Below are 25,348 nucleotides of genomic sequence, written 5' to 3' on the forward strand. Positions count from 1 at the left end.
TAACATTCGCTTCGACAAGACACAAAATGCCATTTAAAAGCTCAAAAACAAGAAATCTGTTGTCTAAAGTACTTAATATTTACTCAAGTTTTACTGAAAATTATGATTTTGGTGCAAAAAAGAGTTAGCTGTAAAATTACTTTTGCTTATAGCAAGCTTAAAAAATACCCTAGAAAGTTCAACTTGAGCCCCCAAATGACCCCATCACAATATATTAACTAATCCTTACAGCAGACTCAACATAAGGAATACATCTTAAAGCATATTTAGTCTTTTGTCCCTACTAAAAATTTTAAAAAAACTGTAGATAACTTCTTTTTGCACCAAGCTCTTCAATTGCATAAAATCGAATTAAGAGAAAGTGCAAGCAAGGTGTGTTTTTTTACTAGAACGTGTGAGTTATCTGGTATACATATTAATTTGTAATAAATGCACATTTTTGGATGTAATTTAGACGTCAAACAGTGACAGTTATGGGCATTAATTCTGCTTTATGCACGGATCTGTTGACAACACTTTTTTTAAATAAGTTTTTACGCGTTTACAAAGCAAACTAGCTAGCACGTTTCTACTCTATTATGCCATATTTTGTGACATATTACATTTTATGGTTTATAAAAGTAATACACGTTTGGAATAATCCTCAAATAATAGACTCCCCTTTTTTTTTCAGTTTAGCAAAATAAGCGTGGTAACCGGAAGCGAAAGAAATAGTTGGACTACAACTGGTGGTAGTAGAAAACCAACTAACCGTTTCTCGATTTTTTTGACCGCCTATTCCAAAATAATATTGCTTTTGTTTTTAGTAGAAAAGAGTTTTGGAGCCGAGTCCATCGTGGATCCAAACAAAATGCATCTCCTAAGTTAATCTTGAAAATATCAATGTGATTACCATGTATATGCATGGACAACCATTAAGGGACATGAAAATTGCGAACAACAATGCAATGAACGCAAACTACAATAGGCCAATCTATGGCCTTATCTACTCTCCGTTGTTAGGATGGCCTCCCTAGGCTAGAATAGTAATAAGAATATTTTATGTTTACTGAATCACAAAGAAGAATTACGCCTCTCAGGCAGGGAGGCCAACTGATGCATTGAAAGTGATGTTAAATTTTAAATTTTATTAAATACACAAACAGAAGATAATTTGGTCATTTTAGTGATTGAGTGAGCAAAATCTTGCGTTTTGTAAATGAAATATTAGCATAAAACATTATCTTAGGAACCATAAATGCATCAGTTACCCGTATTTTCTCCAAAACGAAGTATAATTTAAAATGATCGATAAAATATAATAATGCTTTAAATGATCACAATTAAAATTTGGATGTTTCTGTACAGAACTAAATACAAAAATGGAAAATTTAAAAAATAAATTATTAACAAAAAAAAAAAGTAAAAAAACCCGAGAAGATTCGAACCGCTTTATTATAATAGAAGTGCAGCTATTTTTTTATCCTGCCGAGGGCACTTGCAATGCAAGTTTAAGTTTTTGAAAAAAAAAATGCACTTTGCATAAGTATTGGCTGAGTACAGATTCACTGACCTACAGATAACTTGTCTTGTAAACATTAAAACATCAGCCACATTTTCCTGGCATTCGTTCAAATAGTATAAATAGAAAACAACCATTAAATATAACACTAAATGTTAATGCGAATTTTCTTTCACTAATATTTAAAAAATTAAATAAATATATTTATTTAAAGTAAATTTACTAAAATTTGATTCTAATTGGCTAATTGAAGAATAGATTATATTCACGATAATGGAGAGACACCACTGGGTGGGTGCCTTCTCCTATCCATATTCATGATATTGTTATCTTATATCACATTTGCTTGTTGCAATAGTTGTAGATGTAAATTTTAATAAAAGATTAAAAACAAGCAATAAATAGATAAAAAATAATTAGCTATAAATAAATTAAAGGCTCTTTATTATTAATTAAGAAAAATTACGCTAACAGAGATGTTTATCAAAGTTACGGTTAAATTACGTAATCAAACATGGATTACTAAATCAATTAGTAGAAAAAACGTCATACAAATGCCCGTAATGTTGTCCGCAAAAGTCAATAAATCAAGGGTAAATGAAAACAGTTATTGTAAGTCTTCTGTCAGAATGCTAATTCCTGATTCTTTGATTCTTCTTCATCTTCTTCCCATGGTGCTATACAGTCCTATAGTAGGACCTGGACCTCATTCAAGAAAGAGTGCCACTCTTCACTGTCTTCGGCTTTTAGGCGCCATCTCCTAATACCTACCTTTCGCAGATCACTTTCTGTGTCATCCAACCATCTTATTCTGGAACGACCTCTAAGTCCAGCGCCTCCCGGGTGTCCGTATACTACTCTTCTTGGAACTCGATGATGGGTCATCCGTTCAACTTGGCCGAGCCACCTAAGCCTGTCTTTTTTGATACAAGAAACTATATCGGGTTCTCCGTATAGTTTCTTGAGTTCTTCGTTCTTTCGGAGCCTCCATTCACCGTCAATGTACACCGGGCCGTAGATTTTTCGCAACACTTTTCGCTCCCAAATCCTAAGCATATTCTCGCATTCTTGTGTCAGATTCTTTAATTGGCTTTTTCATTTAAGATCCTAAAGGGAATTTCATGTTATTTCTGTTAAGTTAAACAAGTTTAGCTCAAAACCTCGGAAATCTGTCATTCGTATAATTTCACTGCTTTCTAAATAACAGGTCAGATTAGATATTTTAATTTTTTGGCTTATCTACATCCGTGGTCATGTTCGCTGAGAATCTTCTCTGAATGCTCTGAAGGAAAGGTATCGACAGGAACTAGGACCCCTAAGATCGGCCCGGACATCCCTATTTTTCACACTTACCCTTGTTAAATCAATCAGTTAAAATTTTGGCGTCTTCATTTCCGTTATGTCTACCGCTAACAGAAAATGGGTAGGTAAATCAAGATAGATTTACCGTCTCAGAACCCCTGATCTTACACCACCTAGCCATCTTAAGCGTAACAAAACTCGATTCCTAGCTCCTCCAGACTTCCGTTCGATAACATACGTGACAAATATTTCTCCACATGTCCTGAGGAACCTGAGTTGACTCTTTTTATCTAGGATTTGAGGAAAATACAGTCTCACTAAGGATATTGACCGTTCTCGAATATGCTGGAGCGCATATTTTTCTCTGCCTTTTCCATAACCATTGAAGTCTTGCACTTTCTTTTGTTGTCACCTAAATTTCACTTATTTAATATCTGCTTTTGTTATCGTTTTGCGTACAACAATGCTCTTCAATTGTTTAGACAATGCCTTCAAGTTTAGAACTTTTTGCATAGCGGAAAGGTGCTGTTCTGTAAAATTGCTCTGGCCTTTATGTTAGAGTTTATTTATACAACTTTACAAGTACAAGTACAATGCTTTATCTTAAACAATTAACCAGCAAAGAGAAAATTTTTAACCAAAACTCAAAACCTTTAAACAAAAGGAAATACAAAGAAGCAACAAAATACAATAACATAGAAGGTGCAGTTATGTCAGAATAATTGAAATCTAAACCAAATCAGGACAGGAATAAAAGTCTTATTTTCAAAGAATGTATACATTAAAAATAAAAGTGTATTGTACTAGGCTACTTTAAGATTAAATGGAGTAACTTGATTTGTTTTCAACAATATAATCTGTAGATGAGAACAATTATGTCAGAAAATTATTTTCTCTAAAGAAGATAAAGGCCGAGCAAGGGAGAAAAAAATGAGGTACGATGTTACCTCTCATTAAATACATCATGATTAAAACACACCATGAAATTTATAGCTATCAAATTTCGATCAATTCCTGAGTGAATAAAGGCTACAGATTTTCTTACTGGAGAATCTCACTATGCCTGAGAATTTCGGGTTTAGTAAACTGCAAAAGTAAATCGTGGTGCATAATTTCTCTCAAAAGAAAAACGTATGGTTGTAGCAAGAGTCAAGATAAATTCAATATCTTGGCGATTCTTGATCTTGATCAGCGAACCAGCTTTATGTACTATCAGTCACTTCGTTGGTAAGTTAAGCAGGTATACAGGGTGTCCCAAGCTATATGGATAACGACTTTTTCTCGGAAACTAAGAAAGCTAGAAAAAAACTAAAAAAATACGTGTTCCCTTAGTTTTTTGTTAGAAATCCAAAAATTTGTAAATTTTTTTCGGTGCTTCCAGAAGCGAAATACAGGCACCAACTTCATTTTTTCGAATGGGAAGGTGCGGTTTTTATTTCAGAAATAGATTCCTCTATTTTTTTAAAGAAAAATTTACTTGAACGGTTTTTTTCTGTGAGCGATATTTTAGAAGTTATGAATGAAAACATGATTCTTATAAGAAATTTCAAAATGATAATATTATAACGGTTTTTTGATTGAATAAGAAGAAAAGTACTATTTTATCATAAATTTTACTCCTCATTAATATTACAGATCATGCTCGAACTGGCCTCCACCATTAGAGATGCATAGACATGCTCTTTCCCGCCAATTGTCCCTTACTGCCAAAGAAATAGATTCGAATTTAACCGAGTTACAAGCATTCTTTGCTTTAGTTCATCTACAGATGCATTCAGTGGCCACTGAATAGCCTCCTTGACGATATAACACCATCAGGCATGTAAAGAGATACCTCGATAGGAAATTTGATGGGCGTGTTATATCGACATGGGTGGCCACCTCGTTCACCGGATTTGACACCTATGGACTATTTCCTTTGGGGATACCTGAAAAACAAGGTGATTATTCATAACTTTTTTCTGTCTTTTCTTATTTCTGCTTATCTAAAAGCATTTCTAAATCTAGGTGTATCAGAATCAAGCCGGTTCATCAATCTGTAGATGAACTAAAGCAGAGAATAATAGATGCCTGTAACTCGGTTAAATTCGAATCTATTTCTTTGGCAGTAAGGGACAATTGGCAGGAAAGAGCATGTCTATACATCTCTAATGGTGAAGGCCATTTCGAGCATGATCTGTAATATTAATGAGGAGTAAAATTTATAATAAAATAGTACTTTTCTTCTTATTTAATCAAAAAACCGTTATAATATTATCATTTTGACATTTCTTATAAGAATCATGTTTTCATTCATAACTTCTAAAATATCACTCACAGAAAAAAACCGTTCAAGTAAATTTTTCTTTAAAAAAATAGAGGAATCTATTTCTGAAATAAAAACCGCACCTTCCCATTTGAAAAAATGAAGTTGGTGCCTGTAAATCGCTTCTGGAAGCACCGAAAAAAATTTACAAATTAAATTTGGATTTCTAACAAAAAACTAAGGGAACACGTATTTTTTAGTTTTTTTCTAGCTATCTTAGTTTCCGAGAAAAAGTCGTTATCCATATAGCGTGGGACTCCCTGTATACGGGTGATCTATTTAAAACGCACCAATCGCTAATAACTTTTTAGGAAAGCGGACCCACGAAATAAACTGTATGTTTTATTGGGTCTAGTTTTCAAATTTTCCACCCCCGATGCTGTATCTTTATTTTTGGCAGAGTTACGGCCAAAAACCCGATTGGGGTTTCATAAAGGGGCAATGTTAGTCAAGTGGTCAAGAGCGTGGCTTTGTAAGTCATTCTTATTACTTAAAAAATCATAATACTTTTTTTAATGAAGTGTAGTCATAGGCGGGATTCGAACTGAGGATTTCCCACTTACAAAGCCACGCTCTTGACCACCAAACCAACACCCTGGCAAGAGATTCTTACCGTAATGTTAGGTCAAGAAGTCTTGCATACTAGGTATGATGTGATGACTGCTTTTATTTGATGGCAAAACAAATTTATCCTGATTCACCCACAACCATTACACTACATTCTTTAAAATCTTCAATTATTATTATTTTTGTTCTTTGCGTCACAAATAACATTTTTGCAGTCAGAGGACCTCCAAAAGCGTGCATTTCTGGAGGAAAATTAATACTGAAAACCGTTCACAAATAGATAAAATTGTAAGTTTGATCTTAAATATCTCAACAAATGTTAGGGATATCGAAACGGGGTTAACGTCATTTTTCATAGTTTTTTTTGTAGTTTCCATAATCATTGTCAAAACCAGTGGTCCTTATGAAACCCCAATCGGGTTTTTGGCTGTAACTCCGCGAAAAATAAAGATACAGCATCGGGGGTGGAAAATTTGAAAACTAGACCAAAAAAAAACATATAGTTTACTTCGTTGGTTTTTTCGAAATTCCGTTTTCCTAAAAAGTTATTAGCGATTGGTGCGTTTTAAATGGATCACCCTGTATAATAAATGATGCCTTAAAATATTTGTTTTATTATTAACAAGAAGCTTTAACTTTTTTGTTTCCGCTTCAAGCTTCTTATGGTTTAGCGTGGACACCTTGCGTGCTAAAATCGTGCTTCCGGGAATAGGAATGAATTGATTCGAATATAACTCCTTATCACTCGATCAAAGACAAGATAGAAGAGCAATGGGTGAATGTGAGTCTTCTTGTGTCACATCTCCTAAAACTTTAAATTCTTCACTTTAGAATCTATTCTCAATTTAACGAATAAATTAGCTAACAGCGTGAAAAACAGTTTAGAGTATAAAAAATATTTTGTGTTTAATAAGAGTATTTTAATGAATATAATAAAAGACGCAACCTCTAACTAACAACTTTTCAAAGTTATTCAGAAAAAGTGGAAAGTCCCTAAACAAAGAATGGTCTGCTTATCATCGACAAAGTGGAGGAGACCATTATTTTTTTGTATTACTTATCTCATGTTTGCCTCTCTGGCAACTTTTTTAAAAAGGATTCTATTACAACTGTCAAAAGTTGTTTTAATAAAGAAGATTGGAAACTTCTAAGAAAGAATAAAATATGATTTTGTATATAAAAATAAATAAAATATTTATTAGTTTGGTTAATGAGTTGTTGCTTAATTCCATCTACAATGTAATGTTGTACGGAAATTGCTTCAACACTGGCACACTCTGCTTAAATATTCATTTCATAACTGTTTTGGTCAAGCATTCAGAACTAATAACTTTTCTTCCATTTGTTCATGTTATAGAGCAATCTTTCTTTTACCTTCTTTATTTCTATGATTTTTATCTAGGTAAATAGAAAAAGAAAGATATTTACTAAATCATGAATAATATTATTATTTAAAAATAACACTTAGATCGCCCCTGCAGGTCCGGGGACTGAATAGAGCTGCTCCTTTATCCGGAACGACGTAAGAGGCGACTAACAAGATATGGGCAGAAGTGACTAGCACTTCCTAGGGAGGTCGGCTACCTCTTGGAGCCTAGCCTGACAGGGGGGTACACTGTTCACAGTGACTGCATGCACAGGCGCATGTACATACAGATGCACATATGGGGTACACAGCCAGGGATCTAACTCAAAGTGTGAGCAAAACGTTGCCCTCCGGACACCAGACGACCATTCGGTTGTAATGTAGCCTAACCATGGTATTGTGATGTGATAACAGAAGAAAAATATTTAATTTTTAATTATAAAAATTATAACTAGTGGTGCCAGTCAGACGCTAGTATTTAGGTCCAGTGCCGCGGTCAGTGCACGGGCAAAAAGGGACCGCCGCCAAAGACACACCGCTTTCAAAAGGGCCATTATACGGTCAGTATACAGTGACCACCTGGCTACAAACACTCAAAAGACCAAATACCTGGCTACAGCCCTTTGATAACTTCCAACGCCTGTCACCCGGCCTATTCAAGACTAGGGTCAACACACGGCAAGAGATGTTTGAGTGTGACCCGTAATTACAAGACTTGTCAATGTGTGGTGATGGCTATATATGGTCTCTCTACAGGAAGTGGGGGATCAGTCGAGGATTATTCTTCAGTATTTTACCAGCGTAACATCAAGATTCTACCAGCGAGTTACACCGCGAGCGCGTCCCTATCTAAGTATTTAAACATATATCTATTTAACGTCATTATAGTGGTGCATTCTAGTTACAAATTAAACATTTTAAATTATTGTAGTATATCTTTACAAACGTCTAAATTATTGTTAAAATATATATATTTATTTATTTTCGTAAACTCGTAATTCATATTCCGAATATCAACTCATTAAAATCCCTAACTAATTCCCGCATCATAAACCACCTCTTCAAGTCATCTGAACCCATTACAGTATCCAGGCTCTGCATTGGATATTTACCTTGGCTTCTCTTGGGAAACAAAATGTCTTCCCCCAACAAACAAAAACACAAATAGAGATGTCCAACTCTTTAAATATGGACGTCTCTAACCTCCTTCCCTTACCCTCCCTTCCTACTGTTTCTTCCAACCCCTCCATAGCCTCCCCTATCCACTTCCTATCTTGGACTTGGAACTTTGATTTATGACAAAGGCAAGAACACGGACGTCTCTATTGATAATGCTACTATGTTACCACAACGAAAGAGTGCACCAATTACACTGCAACCTTAAGCCCCCTCTTCGCCACCACGGAAGAAAGCCAGGGGTGGCCATTTGAATGTCAAAAGAAGTAACAAAAATGCACCTTGTCTCAACCTTGATGAATATAATTGTTCAGATTTCAGAGAATGGACTGCTCTATAACTGACATAGGTTGCAATGCTTCATTGATTATTTTAGGAAACAGAAAAATGAGTTATACTTCATATTCATAGATAATATTCATAGGCAATGAGATAAAAAAGGTTAAATTTGAAGGATTTCGTTTTCACCCAAATTCTACACCTTTACATCTCGCTTCGTATTGTTCAGTTTCCAATGAACTCTCCGCCAATATGTAGAGAATAGTTTGAACTATAACTGATATAAATTGCAATGTTCTATTGAATGGAGTTAATGAGATATAAAAGGTTAAATTTTGAAGGATTTCGTTTTCATTCAAATTTCAAACCTTTATATCTAATACTTTATTATGAAAAAGAAGGATAGGTAACCTTACTGACGCTTGTTCATTCAAGCTAAGTAAAAAAATAAAACAAGAGGATCAGAAAGCAGGATATCAGGGAAGCCAAAACCCGTGCCGAAGTTGATGCGATTCCAAATATTGGATGATATTTTTCATTTTATATTACTATGATTTTTATCTAGGTAAATAGGAAAAGAAAAAGAAATAATTTACTAAATAATGAACAATATTATTTAGAAAATGACCCATAAAAACTATTATTCTAAATTGACGTCACACTGGTTTCAAAATATCATTAAATGATAGCTTGCATCGCATATTTATGAGCTGTACATGAAATAGCACAAGCTTGAAGATCTAGTAAACTGGTAATTACGTTAGACAGATCCTAAACCATATTTTGGCAACTCCGTTGACACTTAAGCGAAATGTCAAATATGAAAATTCTGCTATTTGATACACAGAGAGAAGGACAAATTGTAAACATCCACTTTTTCGAACTCCTCAAAATGGATAATCTCTGGGAAATCTTAAAAATCTGCACTATTACAATATGTTGTCTTATTAGTAGAGTAAAGTTGGGAAAACAAGAAAATTCTCAACTACTGTTGTAAACAAACGACAAACAACTGTCCCGTTTTGTAATGAACACAAAACATTGTAGGTTCTAAAGAGTAATTATAGAAAAGGGTGAAGTGATTATACGAGGTCTGTAAATTAAGTAATGAGACTGAATTTTCTAAATTTTTTTATTCAAAAAGAATTACAATTCTATATTGTCACCTTCAAAATAACTTCCTTCTGAAGCCACACAGCGCTGGAGACGTTTCTTCCACTCCTCGTAGCAGTGCTCCAACTCCGATACTGGAATAGCCTTCAGCTGGTAGGTTACAGCCGTTTGAATGTTTTCCGACTGTCCCAAAATGAGTTTCCTTGAGGTGATTTTTCAACTTCGGGTAGAGAAAAAAAGTCACAAGGACTCAAAGTCAGGCGAATAATGAGGCTGAGGAGCCACAGGAATGGTTTTACTGGCCAAAAACTCGTTTATTGAAATTGCAAGGATGGCGAAGTCGAAGATCAAATGCATGCTGATTTGTTTTTTCGATATCCACGGAATTGTCCACAAAGAGTTTCTACCTCAAGGTCAAACGGTCAATCAACACTTTTATCGAGAGGTTCTTGAAAAAAACGTCGAAAAAGAGTCATTCGTGTGAGACCAAACATCAAGAACAGTGGGTGTTGCATCACGATAATGCTCTTTGTCACACAGCAATTTCAATAAACAAGAGTTTTTGGCCAGTAAAAACATTCCTGTGGCTCCTCAGCCACCTTATTCGCCTGACTTGAGTCCTTGTGACTTTTTTTCTCTTCCCAAAGTTGAAAAATCACCTCAAGGGAACTCATTTTGGGACAGTCGAAAACATTCAAACGGCTGTAACCGACCAGCTGAAGGTTATTCTAGTATCGGAGTGCGAGCACTGCTATGAGGAGTGGAAGAAACGTCTCCAGCGCTGTGTGGCTTCAGAAGGAAGTTATTTTGAAGGTGACAATATAGAATTGTAATTCTATTTTAATACAAAAATTTAAAAAAAATCAGTCTCATTACTTAATTTACAGACCTAGTATGTCCCCCAGTTCGAGACCCGCATCTAGGTTTTATTGTTATTAGTAAAGAATTTGCTTGAAGCCCCCAACTTTTAATTATGGTAGATGGGGATGTTAATCCCCGTCATAATATAGAAGCAAAGTAATGTAAAACCGAATATTTTTCAAGGCTATCTTGACTTGAGTAAAGCCATTAAAATATCATGAACGCAGAACTTGGAATGCAACTAAAAGTATTTAAACGAGTTTATATTAAAAACAGTAATGCCTTTTTGATCACATTAAATGTACGTAATTTAATATGTGTTAGCTAAAAGCTTAGAAAGATTAAGATCAATTTGGCGAATCTAAAAGTAAAAAGAAAAGTGACATTAAATGTCCCATCCAACATAAGCAACTTATTTGGTAGATAAAATTAAAAAGAATGTAATTAAATAAGTTGTCGTTCATAAATAAACTTAAGCCAGTTCACAGAGCGAGCAACAAGCGTAAATGTCCGTCGTCCCCACCGTTCGATATCTAGGTCGCTGTGCTAAAAGCCACTTTACTCTCAGCTTCTTATATTTATTTTTATTTTTTAAACCATTTATTTTTAAATTTGACTTACTTTTCTATTCAACTATTCAATTTAAAGAGATTAATTTGAGAGGATGATTTCCTTTCTGTCACTGCTATAATCTGTGCTATAAATTTAGAGGACGGATTACCATTTTAGAAAGAATTTATACTTATATGGAAATCATAGATGCCACAACAAAGATGAGTGTGAATGAAAACAGAATTCAAAACCTTTGTAAACTGAGATTCGTTTGCCGCGATATTTAGTTTGGCCTTTTGTGGTTTTAAATGAAGAAGATTTTGTTTCCGACAAACCAAAGGGGAAACATTTTTTATTCAATACAAAAGTGCATATGTAGAGTTCGCTTATAAACACGAATATTTACAGGCACATTAGATGAAGCACCAAGAAACTATCAATAAATTTTAGGAGAATAAATAAATTATTAAACTATGCAATATAAATAAATAGGTAAATAAAACTTGCACTGATAAATATTTTCACAGGGAAATATATTTGACAACATATTATGTAATAATAAAGTAGAAAAACAGGCGGACATAACTGGTTAGATAAGGCCAATATGATGAGCCTTGAACGTTTAATGTTTACAAAAACAAATAAACTGCAATAAAGTGTTTTATCATGTTTTCGTTTATATATATTCTATTTGATTATTTAAACGAGTGTAATTTTTGTGCACAGCCATATAAATATTACCATCATTATTATTATTATTATTTAATATTACTATTACTATTTATTATTATTATTATTGCCATCGGCTTTTTAGCCGGTATAACTGTCTCTTCACGGCCCAAAGGCAAGGTGACAATTGTAGTAATAAACAAGATAACTTATTATTTAGATTCCACATAGGATATAACCATTAGGTTTATATACAAATTTCCTTATTTACTTTTAATATCTTTATCTTTGAACAATCATTTTCATACCTCCAACACGCTCACACGTCTATAACAAATCACGCAAATAAAGGCAGTATGTATGTTAGTAGTAGGCCAGTACTTAGTAACGGCCAAATCCGCTAGATCTCTCTTACAATCTAACTGAAATTAAGGATAACAATATGTTTCAACTCTGCCTCACCAGGTTTATTTCTTATTCCTCATCTTAACATAGTTCCTCTCCTAGTGTGGAGTTATTACATGTAGCATTACTTAAAACCATATAATACTTTCTTAAATAATGAAATTACAATAAATCTTGCTTTAATAACTTACTAACAACGATGTATACTATAACAATTGTCATTCATGCAATAATAAGTTTCTATTTTCACTTTTCCAAGAAACTTTAGAACAAAAGGAATATTTCTGCAAATAATACAGAAATTAAGACAGAACTGCCGAACATCTAACGACAATTTTAATCCCTAATTGTCACCAGTGAAACCATGATGCTATTCCAAGAAGTCTATTCCAATCACAGACATTTGACTTACTTTTTCCCTACTTACAGATGGAGATTAATAAGGAAAGCAATGAATAAGTTGCAGGTATTTCAAAATAAAATACTGTGAATCGCCTGGGGAATCACCCAGTTCATACGAAACGATCAAATACACAGAGAACAGGAAATACCAAACACTTCATAATCAAGACAGCACACACTAACTAGATAACCTACAATGTTTTTGCTTTATCCTTTAATACTAGGATTGTGGACAATATATTTTATTGTAAATAAAACTTTTTAAAGGGGGTCTATTTTCTTTTTATTTTACTTTTGCATTCGAGTTTAATTTGAATGTTTCGGCTTTTTTTAGCTGTCATCAATTAGAATTCAGTAACTTTACGCAACAATAATTCATCTTGAATTATCTAATAACACATGTATAAGTAAAAACACATTTTTCACTCATATAGCTTTTATTTCTTAAAACATTTTTTAATCGACCACTTCTTTTTTTTCTATTTTTTTTTTTAACTGGTTATTTTCCCAATTTTTTTGAATACTGAAGTTTTTATCTTTTCCTTTTAAGTTTTCGTCACAATCTATAATATAATCATATTATAGGATTGGCAAAAAAAAATTTTTTCTTATGAAATAAAAAAATTATTGCATATACTGGTGACAAATATATTGTATGCTTACTATATATATGAGTTACGTATTATATAATTAATGATATAATATTGTTATGTAAAAACTCTAACGTCTAGTTGATGATGGCTAAAGAAAGCTTGAAAACTTTAATGAAAAACTAAAATATGACGAGTAAAAGTTTCCAAGTAGCAATAGTTTTCAAGGCTTCACGGTAGCCGAGTGGTTAAAGGCGAGGGCCGCAAAGCTAAGATTTATTGTGGAACTGGGTTCGATCCCCAGACTAGGATTTGCATTTTATTTAATGTTGTTTAACCAGTTAAGCGTGGAATGTAGTTTTTAAAAAACTCCCCATAGTGTGCGGAATTAAAATCAGACATTGACGTGTATACACATCGAACGCAGGGCAAAAGAACCAAAATTTTACAACGTAGTAATAGTCACTTGCAAGCACTTCTTCTACAATCTCTAGGGCTTGATATTACAGAGCCTTCTGTGCTCTTTCAAAATCTTGCACCGCTTCACTTATGCATTGCTCTAGTTAACAAGGGACACAAGAGCTTTTATAAGGAAGAAAAGAGCTTTGAATTCTGTGCAAAATGAAATCATGCTCGTACTAAGGTCTGAATCTCTATCTAAAAGGTAAAAACGGCATTGCACAAGGGTTGAGAGCTTCTATTTGTGAGCGCAATTCCCCAATCTCTAATGCGGAGACCAAACATGTACCAACCACTTATCATTTGGTTGACTCCCTCCGACCCCCTCCGTATAAAATACTTGGCAGTTCTATTGGTAAGATAAAGGAAACATCCCACCAAATAATATTCTTATTGTATTTTATTAAAATGTCGAGTTTTTAAAGTTGATGGTAATTTTATATTTTTCACGAGTATTCACGTCGAACGCACTGTAGATTTGGTTTGCGTCAAACGCGCTTAACTGGTTAATAAGAGAAATTTACAATAAAGTCTGTTTGCTGTACGCCTCCGTCCACGACACCTTAATCGATAGTTAGATGTAAAGTTTACCAGAAAAAAATAGGCATTAACTTTTACATTAAGACAGTTTACCGACGCCGACAAAAACGTAACCTTCCCTTAGAATGTGGGTTAGCAGAAGAGTTCATTAAATTTTGAAAGTCCCTAAGGGGTTTTGCCTGTGGATATCAAATAATTACACACGAAAACTATCTTTGCAGACCCTATAAATATGAGGGTTGATGGCTATCATTATATGTGTTATTTTAGACTAGTAACTAACACAAATTTCTCCTAACGTACCACGAATACTAAATAAAATCCACGGCTAAGAGGGAACCGAACCTAGACATCTCGGCTAATGGTTCCGCGCATCTACCGTGGAGAACTTCTATTCAATTAATACATTTATTATTTTATACATGTATATCAATTATTTATTATTTGAATCATTATTTTTATTTAATTACAAAAACTCTTCAAATATTGTCCATAATTTACTAATCATAGCCCTTCAGATGATATCACTAAAACTTCTTGAACCTTATCGGTTTCCTAATTGTGTAAGACAACGTAAAACAATCAACAAGCGATAACTAACTTGTAAAGAACAACTAACTTGGTTAAGGCAGTAAGTGCCAACAGTTTCGTGGTAATAATTATTGTTTTGTAAATAAACTTATAGTTTATACTTAAAACTTAATCTAAATGTATGTTTTAAAAGGCAATTTCTTAATAAGAAATCGAAATACTATACCCAGGTTTCGGACACTTCATTATAAGTAATAAACAAACTAAGGCCTTTATAACACTTAGGTGAATACAAAAATTGTAATATAAATAGATTTATAAATAAGTAAATATAATATAAATAAATAAATAGATTCATAAATAAGTAAATATAATATAAATAAATAGATTTATAAACCTTAACAAAAACTTACAGTTTAAAATGTTAAGTATAAGGGTTGATTAAACGCCAAAAGGTACACAAATCAGCAAGTACCCAACATTTCATTAATACTTCATTGATATTATTTAAGTAATTTTACCGCATTAATTTTCATTAATATTTTTTAAGAATTTATTAGATGTCACATACCCTTATGCTGGCCATTTTCATCTACAAAATATTTGTTCAAGTAGCACACCATTTAACTTAGATTGACTGTAATATCTATTTATCTATAATAATCAAACTATTGATTACAGGTAAAAAAGAGAACGTTATAAAAAATAAAAAAATATGAGGCTAAAAAATTCATAAAATTTTTTAAAAATTGCTTACACCAACATTCGTACATCAATGATTTTATTTATTTATTTTTATTTTTAAATAAAAATCGTCGGTTTAAGTTCTTTCTTCGGTTAAAGTAATTGTTATTTTATGTAGTAGTCAAACGTTTGTAATAATAAGTAATAAATAATCTGGCTTTATCGCAAATAATATAGTTTTCTTCAATTACATTCTCAATCTAGGTGTTCTTCCCACAATGTTGTGTATATGTAATATAAAATAAAGAAAATAAAGATATGCATATTTTTAGGACAGCTAATTATTCCAGTATTTTACCATAAGTAAAATTAGGGGAACTAAATTAAATTACAATTGAGAAATGAATAAATAATGTTGAATAATCTACTTGTTATTAACTGTGTGTTATTTGTCATCACGAATATTTCGGTAAGACGAATTCAAGACTGAAATATTGTTTTAAATCCTCCGTGATTCAAATTTAAACAGTAGCCGACTCTAAATTTGTCTTTTTCTAATTTAACATGCATGTATATGTGACAACTTCAGAATCAGAAGAATAATTTGGAATAGAGTTAAAATAAAGTACCTATTTATACGAAGATATAATATACATTTTATCACAATTATAACTATTATGAATGAACTGGCCAGCATAAGGGTATGTGACATCTAATAAATTCTTAAAAAATATTAATGAAAATTAATGCGGTAAAATTACTTAAATAATATCAATGAAGTATTAATGAAATGTTGGGTACTTGCTGATTTGTGTACCTTTTGGCGTTTAATCAACCCTTATACTTAACATTTTAAACTGTAAGTTTTTGTTAAGGAGATTTTTGTACCTTTTGGATAGATTTTCCTTTTTGTCTATTAGCAAAGTTACGTCTGCTTTACAGATTTTTTTAAAATTTGGAATAAGCTATTCTATCATTATAACCTGATATGGTGTTAAATCGGAACCGTAACTACCACTGGAGAGATCTTTTTAAAGAATGGTTATAGTTGCGGTCCCCAAACCATCCTCAATAACCATTTTTTTTTGAGAAAGCGTTTTGAATAAAATAGGAAGGTATTTTTAAGTAAATAGCAAAATTAAACTGCGATTTCAGTACTTCCTTTTAAGAGGAGCAAGAAAAATAAACTGCGATTACAGTACTTCTCCCTAAAAGGCAAAGATTTTGAATCGAACGACAATTCATTAATGTAAATCGGTTCACTCATTGATAATTTTAACGATTGCAGTACTTCCTCTTAGTAGGTGTAAGAGCATGATGGCACTTCACAGCCATGTAGAGGAGCTTTAATCACTTCTTCGTGCTAAATTTTATCAAAATCGGACTAAGCTTTGTAGAAATATTAGTAATAATAGTTTTAGAAAGGGCCTTATTTGGGTGGGGCAAACTTCCCTTCTTATGAGGCATAGCGTCGAGACTTTTAAAGTACAAATCTGTACAAAATTTTGATTCGAATGACACTTCATTCATGAAAATCGGTTCACGTGTCGATAATTTGAAACGATTGCTATACTTCCCCTTAACAAGTGTAAGAGCAGATCGTCGCTTTATTGTTATGTAGGGGAGCCCTAACCCTATCATCCTATCAAATTTTATCAAAATCGGGCCAAGATTTACAGAGTAATTAGTAATAATAATTTTGGAGGGGGCCTTACATAAAGGGGGCTAACTCCTCTCCCATTCGATGTACAGGGCCGAGACCCCCAAAAGGCACATCTACATAAAATTCCGAATCGAATGACACCTCATTCATGAAAATCGGTTCACGCGTTTAGGCGCTACGTTGTTTACAAAAAAGGTAACAACAAGAACAACAAGAAGAAGAAGAAGAAGAAGAAGAACAAGAACAAGAACATTTTTTGAAAAAGCCGTTTTTGCTCATTTTCGGCAACTTTTTTCTCGAAACCTATTAGATCTGGGTGGTTGCAAAAAAATTACAGCTATAAAGGAGTGTTTGCTCTATATTTTAAAGAAAATTTGGAAATTTTATCTTTTATAGAAAAAGAGAAAAAAATTGTCAAAGTTGGGTGTTTTTCAACGTTACGCTTTTTCGTGCAGTTTTTGATGGTCAACCCTTATACAACTGTCCTACCGGACAGTTTTAATAAGTAAATATAATATAAATAAATAAACAGATTTATAAATAAGTAAATAGATTTATAAATAAGCAAATATTATATAAATAAATAAATAGATTTATAAATAAGTAAATATAATATAAATAAATAAATAGATTTATAAATAAGTAAATATAATATAAATAAAATAAAATTTATTTTAGCTGACCGTATCAAATATTTATTTTTATCACCAGCGGGGATAAATTTTACTCATTAATTTAAAAACTAATTCTCGCATCTACCAGACCATGAAACGTCTACTTCCGAAGAATAGTGAAAGTCGAATATACGAGTAAATCGCAATACCTCCTCTTCGCAGAAGTAAGAGATATTAAAACTGAATGAAAAAAAAAAGAAGACAGAGTACTGAAACTAGTGAAAAGCTAGAAGCAGTGAGTAGAAAAGTTTGAATGAAGATTGTCCAAGAAGGGAGTTGTCACAAGTGAATGTAGTGACGCAGCGTAGGTGGTATATGTGCTTGCCAATGTGTGCACGTATGTGTTGAGTTTGTGTTACTAACAGAGTGAACAGAATCAATAGTTTGTGCCCTGGACATTTTCTTCCTTTCTTGGAAAATATCCATTGTAACTCCATTGATGTTAATTTTAATAATTGGCCACGTGTTTTACCATCTTTCACAAACAATTTCAATTGACTAACTAATAACATTTCAGTTTGTTTTCCTTCCTTTTCCTCTAAAAAATGACGTGCAGATTTTTGATTTTTGAATTTTACAAGTAACATCCTTTTGAGATCCCTTAAGAGTGAAAAAGTTTCGTTCTTTTTTAATTTTATCCACCTTAACTAAAAAAGAAAATATAATAAAATAAAAAAACAGCAGAATTTTTGATCTTTTATTGAAATTTACAGTTGCAATAAGCAAATGTAGGTACGAGGGTCGTTTGAAAAGTCCGTGCAAAAATAAAAACTACTTAATTTTTGAGGGTAAACCTTTTTTATTTTTCAACATAGTCTCCTTTTAGGCTTATACACTTCGTCCAACGCTGCTCTAGTTTGTTGATCCCTTCCGAATAATAGGATTTGTCCAAGTCTGAAAAATATCCATTCGTTTCTGCAATCACCTCCTCGTTTGAATAAAATCTTTTTCCCGCCAGCCATTTCTTCATATTGGGGAACAAATAGTAGTCCGAGGGAGCCAAGTCTGGAGAATAGGGGGGATGTGAAACGAGTTGGAACCCTATTTCCATTAATTTTGCGACCACAACTGCTGAGGTGTGAGCTGGTGCGTTGACGTGACGGAAAAATACTTTTTTGTGGGCCAATCGTGGGCGTTTTTCTTGCAGCTCGGTTTTCAAACGGTCCAATAACGATGAATAATATGCACCTGTAATAGTTTTACCCTTTTCCAGATAGTCGATGAGGATTATTCCTTGCGAATCCCAAAAGACAGTCGCCATAATCTTTCCGGCCGAAGGAACGGTCTTCGCCTTTTTTGGCGCAGATTCCCCCTTGGTAACCCATTGTTTAGATTGTTCTTTGGTCTCAGGAGTGTAGTGATGTATCCATGTTTCATCCACAGTGACGAAACGACGCTTAAAGTCCTGCGGATTCTTCTGGAACAGCTGCAAACCGTCCTTGCAACACTTTACACGATTTCGTTTTTGGTCAAGCGTGAGCAATCGCGGCACCCATCTTGCGGATAGCTTTGTCATGTCCAAATGTTGATGCAAAATATTATGTACCCGTTCATTCGAGATGCCCACAGCACTAGCAATCTCACGCACCTTCACTCTTCTCTCATCCATCACCATATCATGGAGTTTATCAATGATTTCTGGAGTAGTAACCTCAACAGGGCGTCCAGAACGTTCAGCGTCACTTGTGCCCATATGGCCACTCCGAAAATTTTGAAACCACTTATAAACTGTTCTAATCGAAGGTGCAGAGTCACCATAATGTTTATCAAGCTTCTCTTTAGTCTCCTGAGGCGTTTTGCCTTTCATAAAGTAGTGTTTAATCAACACACGAAATTCTTTTTCGTCCATTTTTTGAAAATCATTCGACTTCCTCGATTCAAACGAATGCCAAACACAACGAAATAGACCGATCTGGCTGAAACTTGGTGTGTGTTCTTCCAAGAGATGCTACTAACTAAACATAACCTCGATACGCGCCAGTGGTGCTATCTCTCTGACTTTGCACGGGCTTTTCAATCGACCCTCGTAGATGATTACACAAGCCAGGATTATTTGAGAGGATTAGGAGACCCCCAGGAATGTCGAACTCCATTATCATGTACACTTATTAAACTGCTCTCTCGATAAGAGTAGATAGCGGGGCCATCTTCTTTTCTATCTTCTTGGAGGACTACCTAAGTTAAATGTTAAGAAATATTTTAAACAAGAACTATTTTTATAATCGAAGGTTAATTTGTTTAGTTTCAAATAGGGTACAATAGAAAATTTTGAAACCAAGTCTAACAAATAAGGGAAGTTTATTTGTAAGACACCTAGTTGTATTGATTACTACCGGATTCAGATTTCAGATATAAGGATTATCTGTTTGTGGGTTCAAAGGGTTGTTAAGACTTATTCACATTCTTATCTTTTTCAACAGTGTGAAATTGTAATTTGGAGTAACTACAAACTATATGAATTTTTGTTTAAGTATTGTTATAAAATGTTCCATATTTTAAGACAGCCTACTTTAAAAATTGACTACTGGTCCATCTAAAAGAGTTTTCAATGAATTAAACAAATTGATAAACTAATACTATTGAATGCTCGTGAACACGTTTTCTAGTAAAACAAACGTAATTTCTCTACAAAGATAAAAGGAATCCTGGAAAAATGATATACCGTTTGAAAGCCCATTAAACAAGGAAACTTTTATAAAAAGCGGTCAGCACCTAGGTCTGATAATGATCACATAAGAGCCTAATGAGTTTTCTTAAAAATTTCGATTACTTTTATTTTTCAAATTTGGCGGGAGATTGAGGCTGTTTGGAGAATAACTTCAAAATGATGTCAATTTTTAGAAAATTTATCTGTCTTTCTAACCGTGTTAACAGAATCGAATTCGGACTAAAACTTTCTGAGTAATAACACTTTTATTGCAAAAAAGTAATGATTTTTTAAAAAAAATTTAAACTGACTCAAGAACAGTGGAAAATATGAAGTTGGCTAATACGTCATTGAACTCCACTTTAGATGTACTACACACAGTTAGTCTATGGATATTAATAACTGGTTCACCCTGTATATTGAATAACAATTAAGAAAGTAAAAATTAATTAAAGCATTATTACCTCTTTTTTTTGCTAACAAATAAAGCAATAAGGTCAGAAGTAAATGTAATGGCAAATCATAATTAACAGCAAAGGGTCAAAGGTCAAAGAGGAAATTTAAGAATGAATAAAGCATGCAAAAGGTTGTTTGATATACCGCGACCCCTACACTGACAAGGGAGTGCTTATTAACTTGGCATAAACTCTCAAAACTTTAAACATAAAACAGGTGGGATGTCTAGACATTAAGTGAGAATTTCAGGCATTTTATTATTTATAAACAAACTAAGAGTAATAATATGATGCAAGATTATTTCATTTTTATTTTAATTTCTCTTACGAGTGAAATAGAACCCAGGAGAATAATACGGATAGAATGTTTCCAGAAAATAGAGGAAGCAGAATTACGTTGATTATTTGCAAAATTTCTTTTTCAGGGGGGATTACAAAGGATGGTGGAAGAGATGAGGCCAAATCAAGATTTATTGGATGAACGTAAGCCTCTAAAGAACGCTTTAGAGGGGTACAGAGGAAGAGTGTGGTATAGAGCCCAGATTTCCGCAGATTTGTGAGGCCTTGGCAGGATGAAGGTTGTTGGAGAGGTGAAGAGAAGAAGATGATGAGATGGGAAGTAGCTGAATTTCATTTCTCTTCTTCCGATTTAGTCCAACAACCATCGCTATGACGCAGAAGTGAAGTTATTTTATGGCAGATCAGAATTATTTAGGTTGCTGCCAAGAACGGTCTATCCTTAGAAGTCCAGTGTTGTCGTAAAGTGCCCAAATTTTCCAGCGTGGCAGGTTTACAATTCTGTTATTACTTGTCCAAGTAAGTCAGTTTAGAAGTTGTCTTCCGTAAGTGGAACGCGTCTTCTTCCCTTATGCTGATTTTCAAGAGGTCGAAAGTGCAAAAGAAGAGGTTAATAAATATGGAGGTGGAGACCACTTATGTATGCTCTGTAATTTTTAATGTGGCAGTAAGATCTGAAGGTTAAAGAAATTCTTGGCCTGTGACGGCCTGAAACGGCTTTAGTTGGTTTTAGCAGGTCCCGGATCCACCAGTTGGTTCAGGTGGTGAGTGGACATGCGAATTTAGCGTCTATCATCTTTTCAAAGGAAGCCTTACCCAGTCGCCAGTTTGTGCTGGCTGTGGTGAGTTCAATGAGGCTGCGCGGCACTTTGTCGAGGTGTGCCCCGTTTATTCTAAAACTAGATTCCTCGTCTTCGGTAGGGTAAACGTTTCCCTACCGGAGATTGTGGCATCTGGTAATCTTTACGAACTTTCTAGGTTTATTCAGTGCACTGGGCGATTGAGTCGCCATGCTCCCTAGTGTCCTGTTACTACTTTATTAGTTTATTGTATTAGCATCTGGCAACTTTTAGCCGGATTTGTATTTTATCCCCGGAATCTCTTATGAGATGAAGGGTGGGCGGGGAACAATGGGCATTTTGGATTGCCTGCGTTCCTTCCCCTTTTTGGTGGAACCGCCCTTTTAATACAATGTACAATCTACAAGATCTGAAGGCTGAGTGAATTTCAGAAATTCTAATCGTTTTCTTGAAGAATTACCTCTGTTCTATTCATTTACGTTCCTCAAGAAAATAGTGGAACGGTGGACATGTTCAGGGAAGAGGATGGAAAAGAACAGGAATTCGTTTTTCCACAATGATTTTTTGTAGTGATACCAGAGAGCTAAGAATTCGCTTGGAAAGGAAGACATCATAAATGTGAGTTATCATTCAGCGAAATAAAGAGGATCATGGTATAGCTGCCTCTAAGAGCTGACGGCCCTAGCAAGTGTGCACGCGGTAACTTGTTCAGCAAAGTAAGGGTTCATGTGGTCTATGTTGCGGCCCAAGTGGTCGTCTAGAGGCTAAGGAGTCCCCATTGGAGCTTCCAGCATTTGAAGTAGCCACGATAATTGCTGATGACTCCCCTAAGTTGTTGGACGGCTTTCATTCCAATCCTTTATATAAAACATGGCGGGAGTTGCAATCTAACCGTATTTGCTTAGTGGTTTTAGTAATATTTTGGGTTTTTGACGGGTCTTATGTAGTTATTCAATCTCTGATGCACAAAGAGTGGTGCTTTTTTTCAAGTTTGAGTTTGGTTATTTTTATATTGCAAACTTTTTACATTTATTTTTTTCCTCCAACGAGATGGAACTGGTAGTTTCGTTAACTATTCTGTTAAGCCGAGCTTGGTGTAGTTCAACTTGTAGCCAATAGATCGCATTAGAATTCACTTATTGGGCTTGCTTGATATCAGCAAGCATGATACGAAGAGTTAAGTTCTTTCTCATTGAATACATTTTGTTCTCTAACAATTTTCCTCTAGACAAACAACTCGCTGTTGTGACCGCCTTCTCGCTGCGAGTGCAGTGATATGTGCGGTAAATAAAGAAAAGACCACTTATTTAATTAAGATCTCTAGTACAGCATCCAGAGGTCTATGTTTCAAAGAAATTCTACAGCTTCAATACACTTTACACATCCAAACAGTAATAGATACGAGTACCATTACACGCACTCCCTTCACCAAATGGTTGTAAACCCAGAAGCGGAAATAGCTTACCAGGTCTCATGGTCAGAGAATCTGGTTTCACGATTTTTTCTTGATCACCAAAGATTAAACAAAAATAAACATGGTTTGAAAGTAAAAACTTGCCAAAAATAAGAGTAAACTGAAATTCGCTGAAAGACCTTCTAGGAGTCCAGTCACAATATAGGAAAATAGAAGTGGCAGAGACCACCAAAAAGAATATTACTCTGCAATAACCACGATTTCAAGAAGGATGCAGCCTTATCAAACCGAATGAATAATTGTTTTACTTAATATCTCCAGATAATTAATAAACAAAGTTTATGAAACCTCCTGATGAATTTCTTTTTTATTAGGGTTATGTTTTATATCTAAATTATTCACTATTTTCAGAAATTTGAATACAAGTCCGTCATTCTAACTGCAATCTTCATCAATTCTATCGAGAAAATTATGAAGCTATTACAAATTTCATCTTTACTGGTCTCGAACAAAATAAATTAACGAATTCATTAATTTAATAATAATAAGTAACATTTGCTTTCTAAAAATAGGTTTTGTGGAAAAGAAATAGAAGCTGCGAAATAAAATGCTTACTTGATTGCATTTGTTGATCTGTTTCTTAAGTCCAGCAAACGCCATTTTGGCCTAATTAAGTATTCACGACCTGCAACAGAATAAAGTAATACATTAATTGTCTTAAGATATTTATTTTGTAATTAAGGAAAAACTTAGCTTTAAGATTATATTTGAAAATACAATATTAGGTGGTAAAGAAAATATTTCTTTAAAAAATAACTCCAAATGGGTTTCGTCTGAGTCAGGAGTATAAGCCGGACCTGTGCTCTGTCCGACAGCATAACGTTACCCATTCTTCGGTGACACAATGTTTAAGAATGGAAATGGTACTTTCATATAGCAGAAGAACACTTTTGCTGAAACTTCAAATTCACGAAACGTAGGGGCACCCTATAAAATAAGATTTTTAATGAAAACTTCTTCTGACCAATGCTGAAGATCCTTTCTCTTGAGTTTTCTTAGGTGACTGCAAAGAAAATTATTAAATAAACCGACAAGACCCGTAAACATGAATAATAAATTGGCGACTTATTAGTGAAGAATTGCTTATGCAGTAATATACTCGTATAGGGTGAAGGGACCAGTAATTGACATTCCAGCAATAAAAGGGTATTATAAGGGATATGAGACGATTTTAGAGGTGGTTCTTTCAATTTCGTTATTAAGGAGCCATAGGGCAGCAGTTCCAGAAAAATATTAATTGTTCTAAGGTTCCTTGGTATCAGTGGAAGGTTATTTCCACCCCTAGGAAAAGAGGTCCCTTGAGCCTAAGATTTATTTTAATTTAAGTAAAAAAAAAAAAAAAGATAGTTATTCTAAAAAATAAACTAACAGATCAAGAGGAATTAAAAGACTAGTTCTAGTCTGAGGAGAAAATTATTTTACATCAATATTGTAACGAAGTTGACCTGGGCGGAGAAGAAAGGCCTAGATTGTTCTAGAGGTTGAACGACCAAAGTCAGTAACAGGCCGCCACTGCATAAACAAAAGGGGCGGTATCTACTTGTGGCAGAAAAGAAAGGCCTAGATTGTTCTAGGGGTTAAGCGACTAAAGCCGGTAACAGGCCACCACTGTGTAGACAAAAGGGCCGGTCTTTATTGAACTAGAAAGGAAAGGGCTAGATTGTTCAAGGAGTTAGTGACCTGTGTAAAAGCCAGCTAAGAGAAAGGCCTCAGTTGGGGTGGTGGCATATGTGTTTCCCAGCCTGTGATTGACAGGTGAGAGGGAGACAGACGGAGTTGGAGAGAGACGGAGAATGGGAGGAGGCGGCTCACAGCTGAGGTGGTGGCAGTATGTTTTCTCCAGCCAATGAACATCAGGAGGGCGTGGAAACTTATGCTCAGAGAGTTGGAGGAGGGCAGTTCCAGTTGGAGGGAGGCACGCAGTTAAAAGGAGGCCGACACAGCTGGAGAAGTGAGTTTTCAATTAAGTTTCAATCAAGTGTTAATCGAGTTTCAAGCAAGTTTTAAGGAGTTATTAGAGTTTATAGTCAAGTTTA

At 34.2% G+C, this 25,348-nt stretch overlaps 1 protein-coding gene across 16 annotated transcripts in view; it reads right to left on the minus strand.

Moving 5' to 3' along the window:
* EndoA (SH3 domain containing GRB2 like, endophilin-A) overlaps window positions 1-25,348 on the minus strand; it is a 134,580-nt gene that overhangs the window by 29,525 nt on the left and 79,707 nt on the right. For all 16 annotated transcript variants that reach the window (XR_012456525.1, XM_074122135.1, XM_074122137.1 and 13 more), the window contains one exon: window positions 23,868-23,937. Coding sequence is in view for 15 of the 16 variants with exons in the window: in XM_074122135.1 (XP_073978236.1) it covers window positions 23,868-23,912 (45 nt within the window). In the remaining variant the exon portion in view is untranslated. The remainder of the gene's footprint in view (window positions 1-23,867; window positions 23,938-25,348) is intronic.

The sequence above is a fragment of the Rhodnius prolixus genome, unplaced genomic scaffold, assembly GCF_049639745.1.
Source record: "Rhodnius prolixus isolate KJV_2025 unplaced genomic scaffold, Rpr scaffold_8, whole genome shotgun sequence".
In the NCBI taxonomy this organism is placed as follows: Eukaryota; Metazoa; Arthropoda; class Insecta; order Hemiptera; family Reduviidae; genus Rhodnius; species Rhodnius prolixus.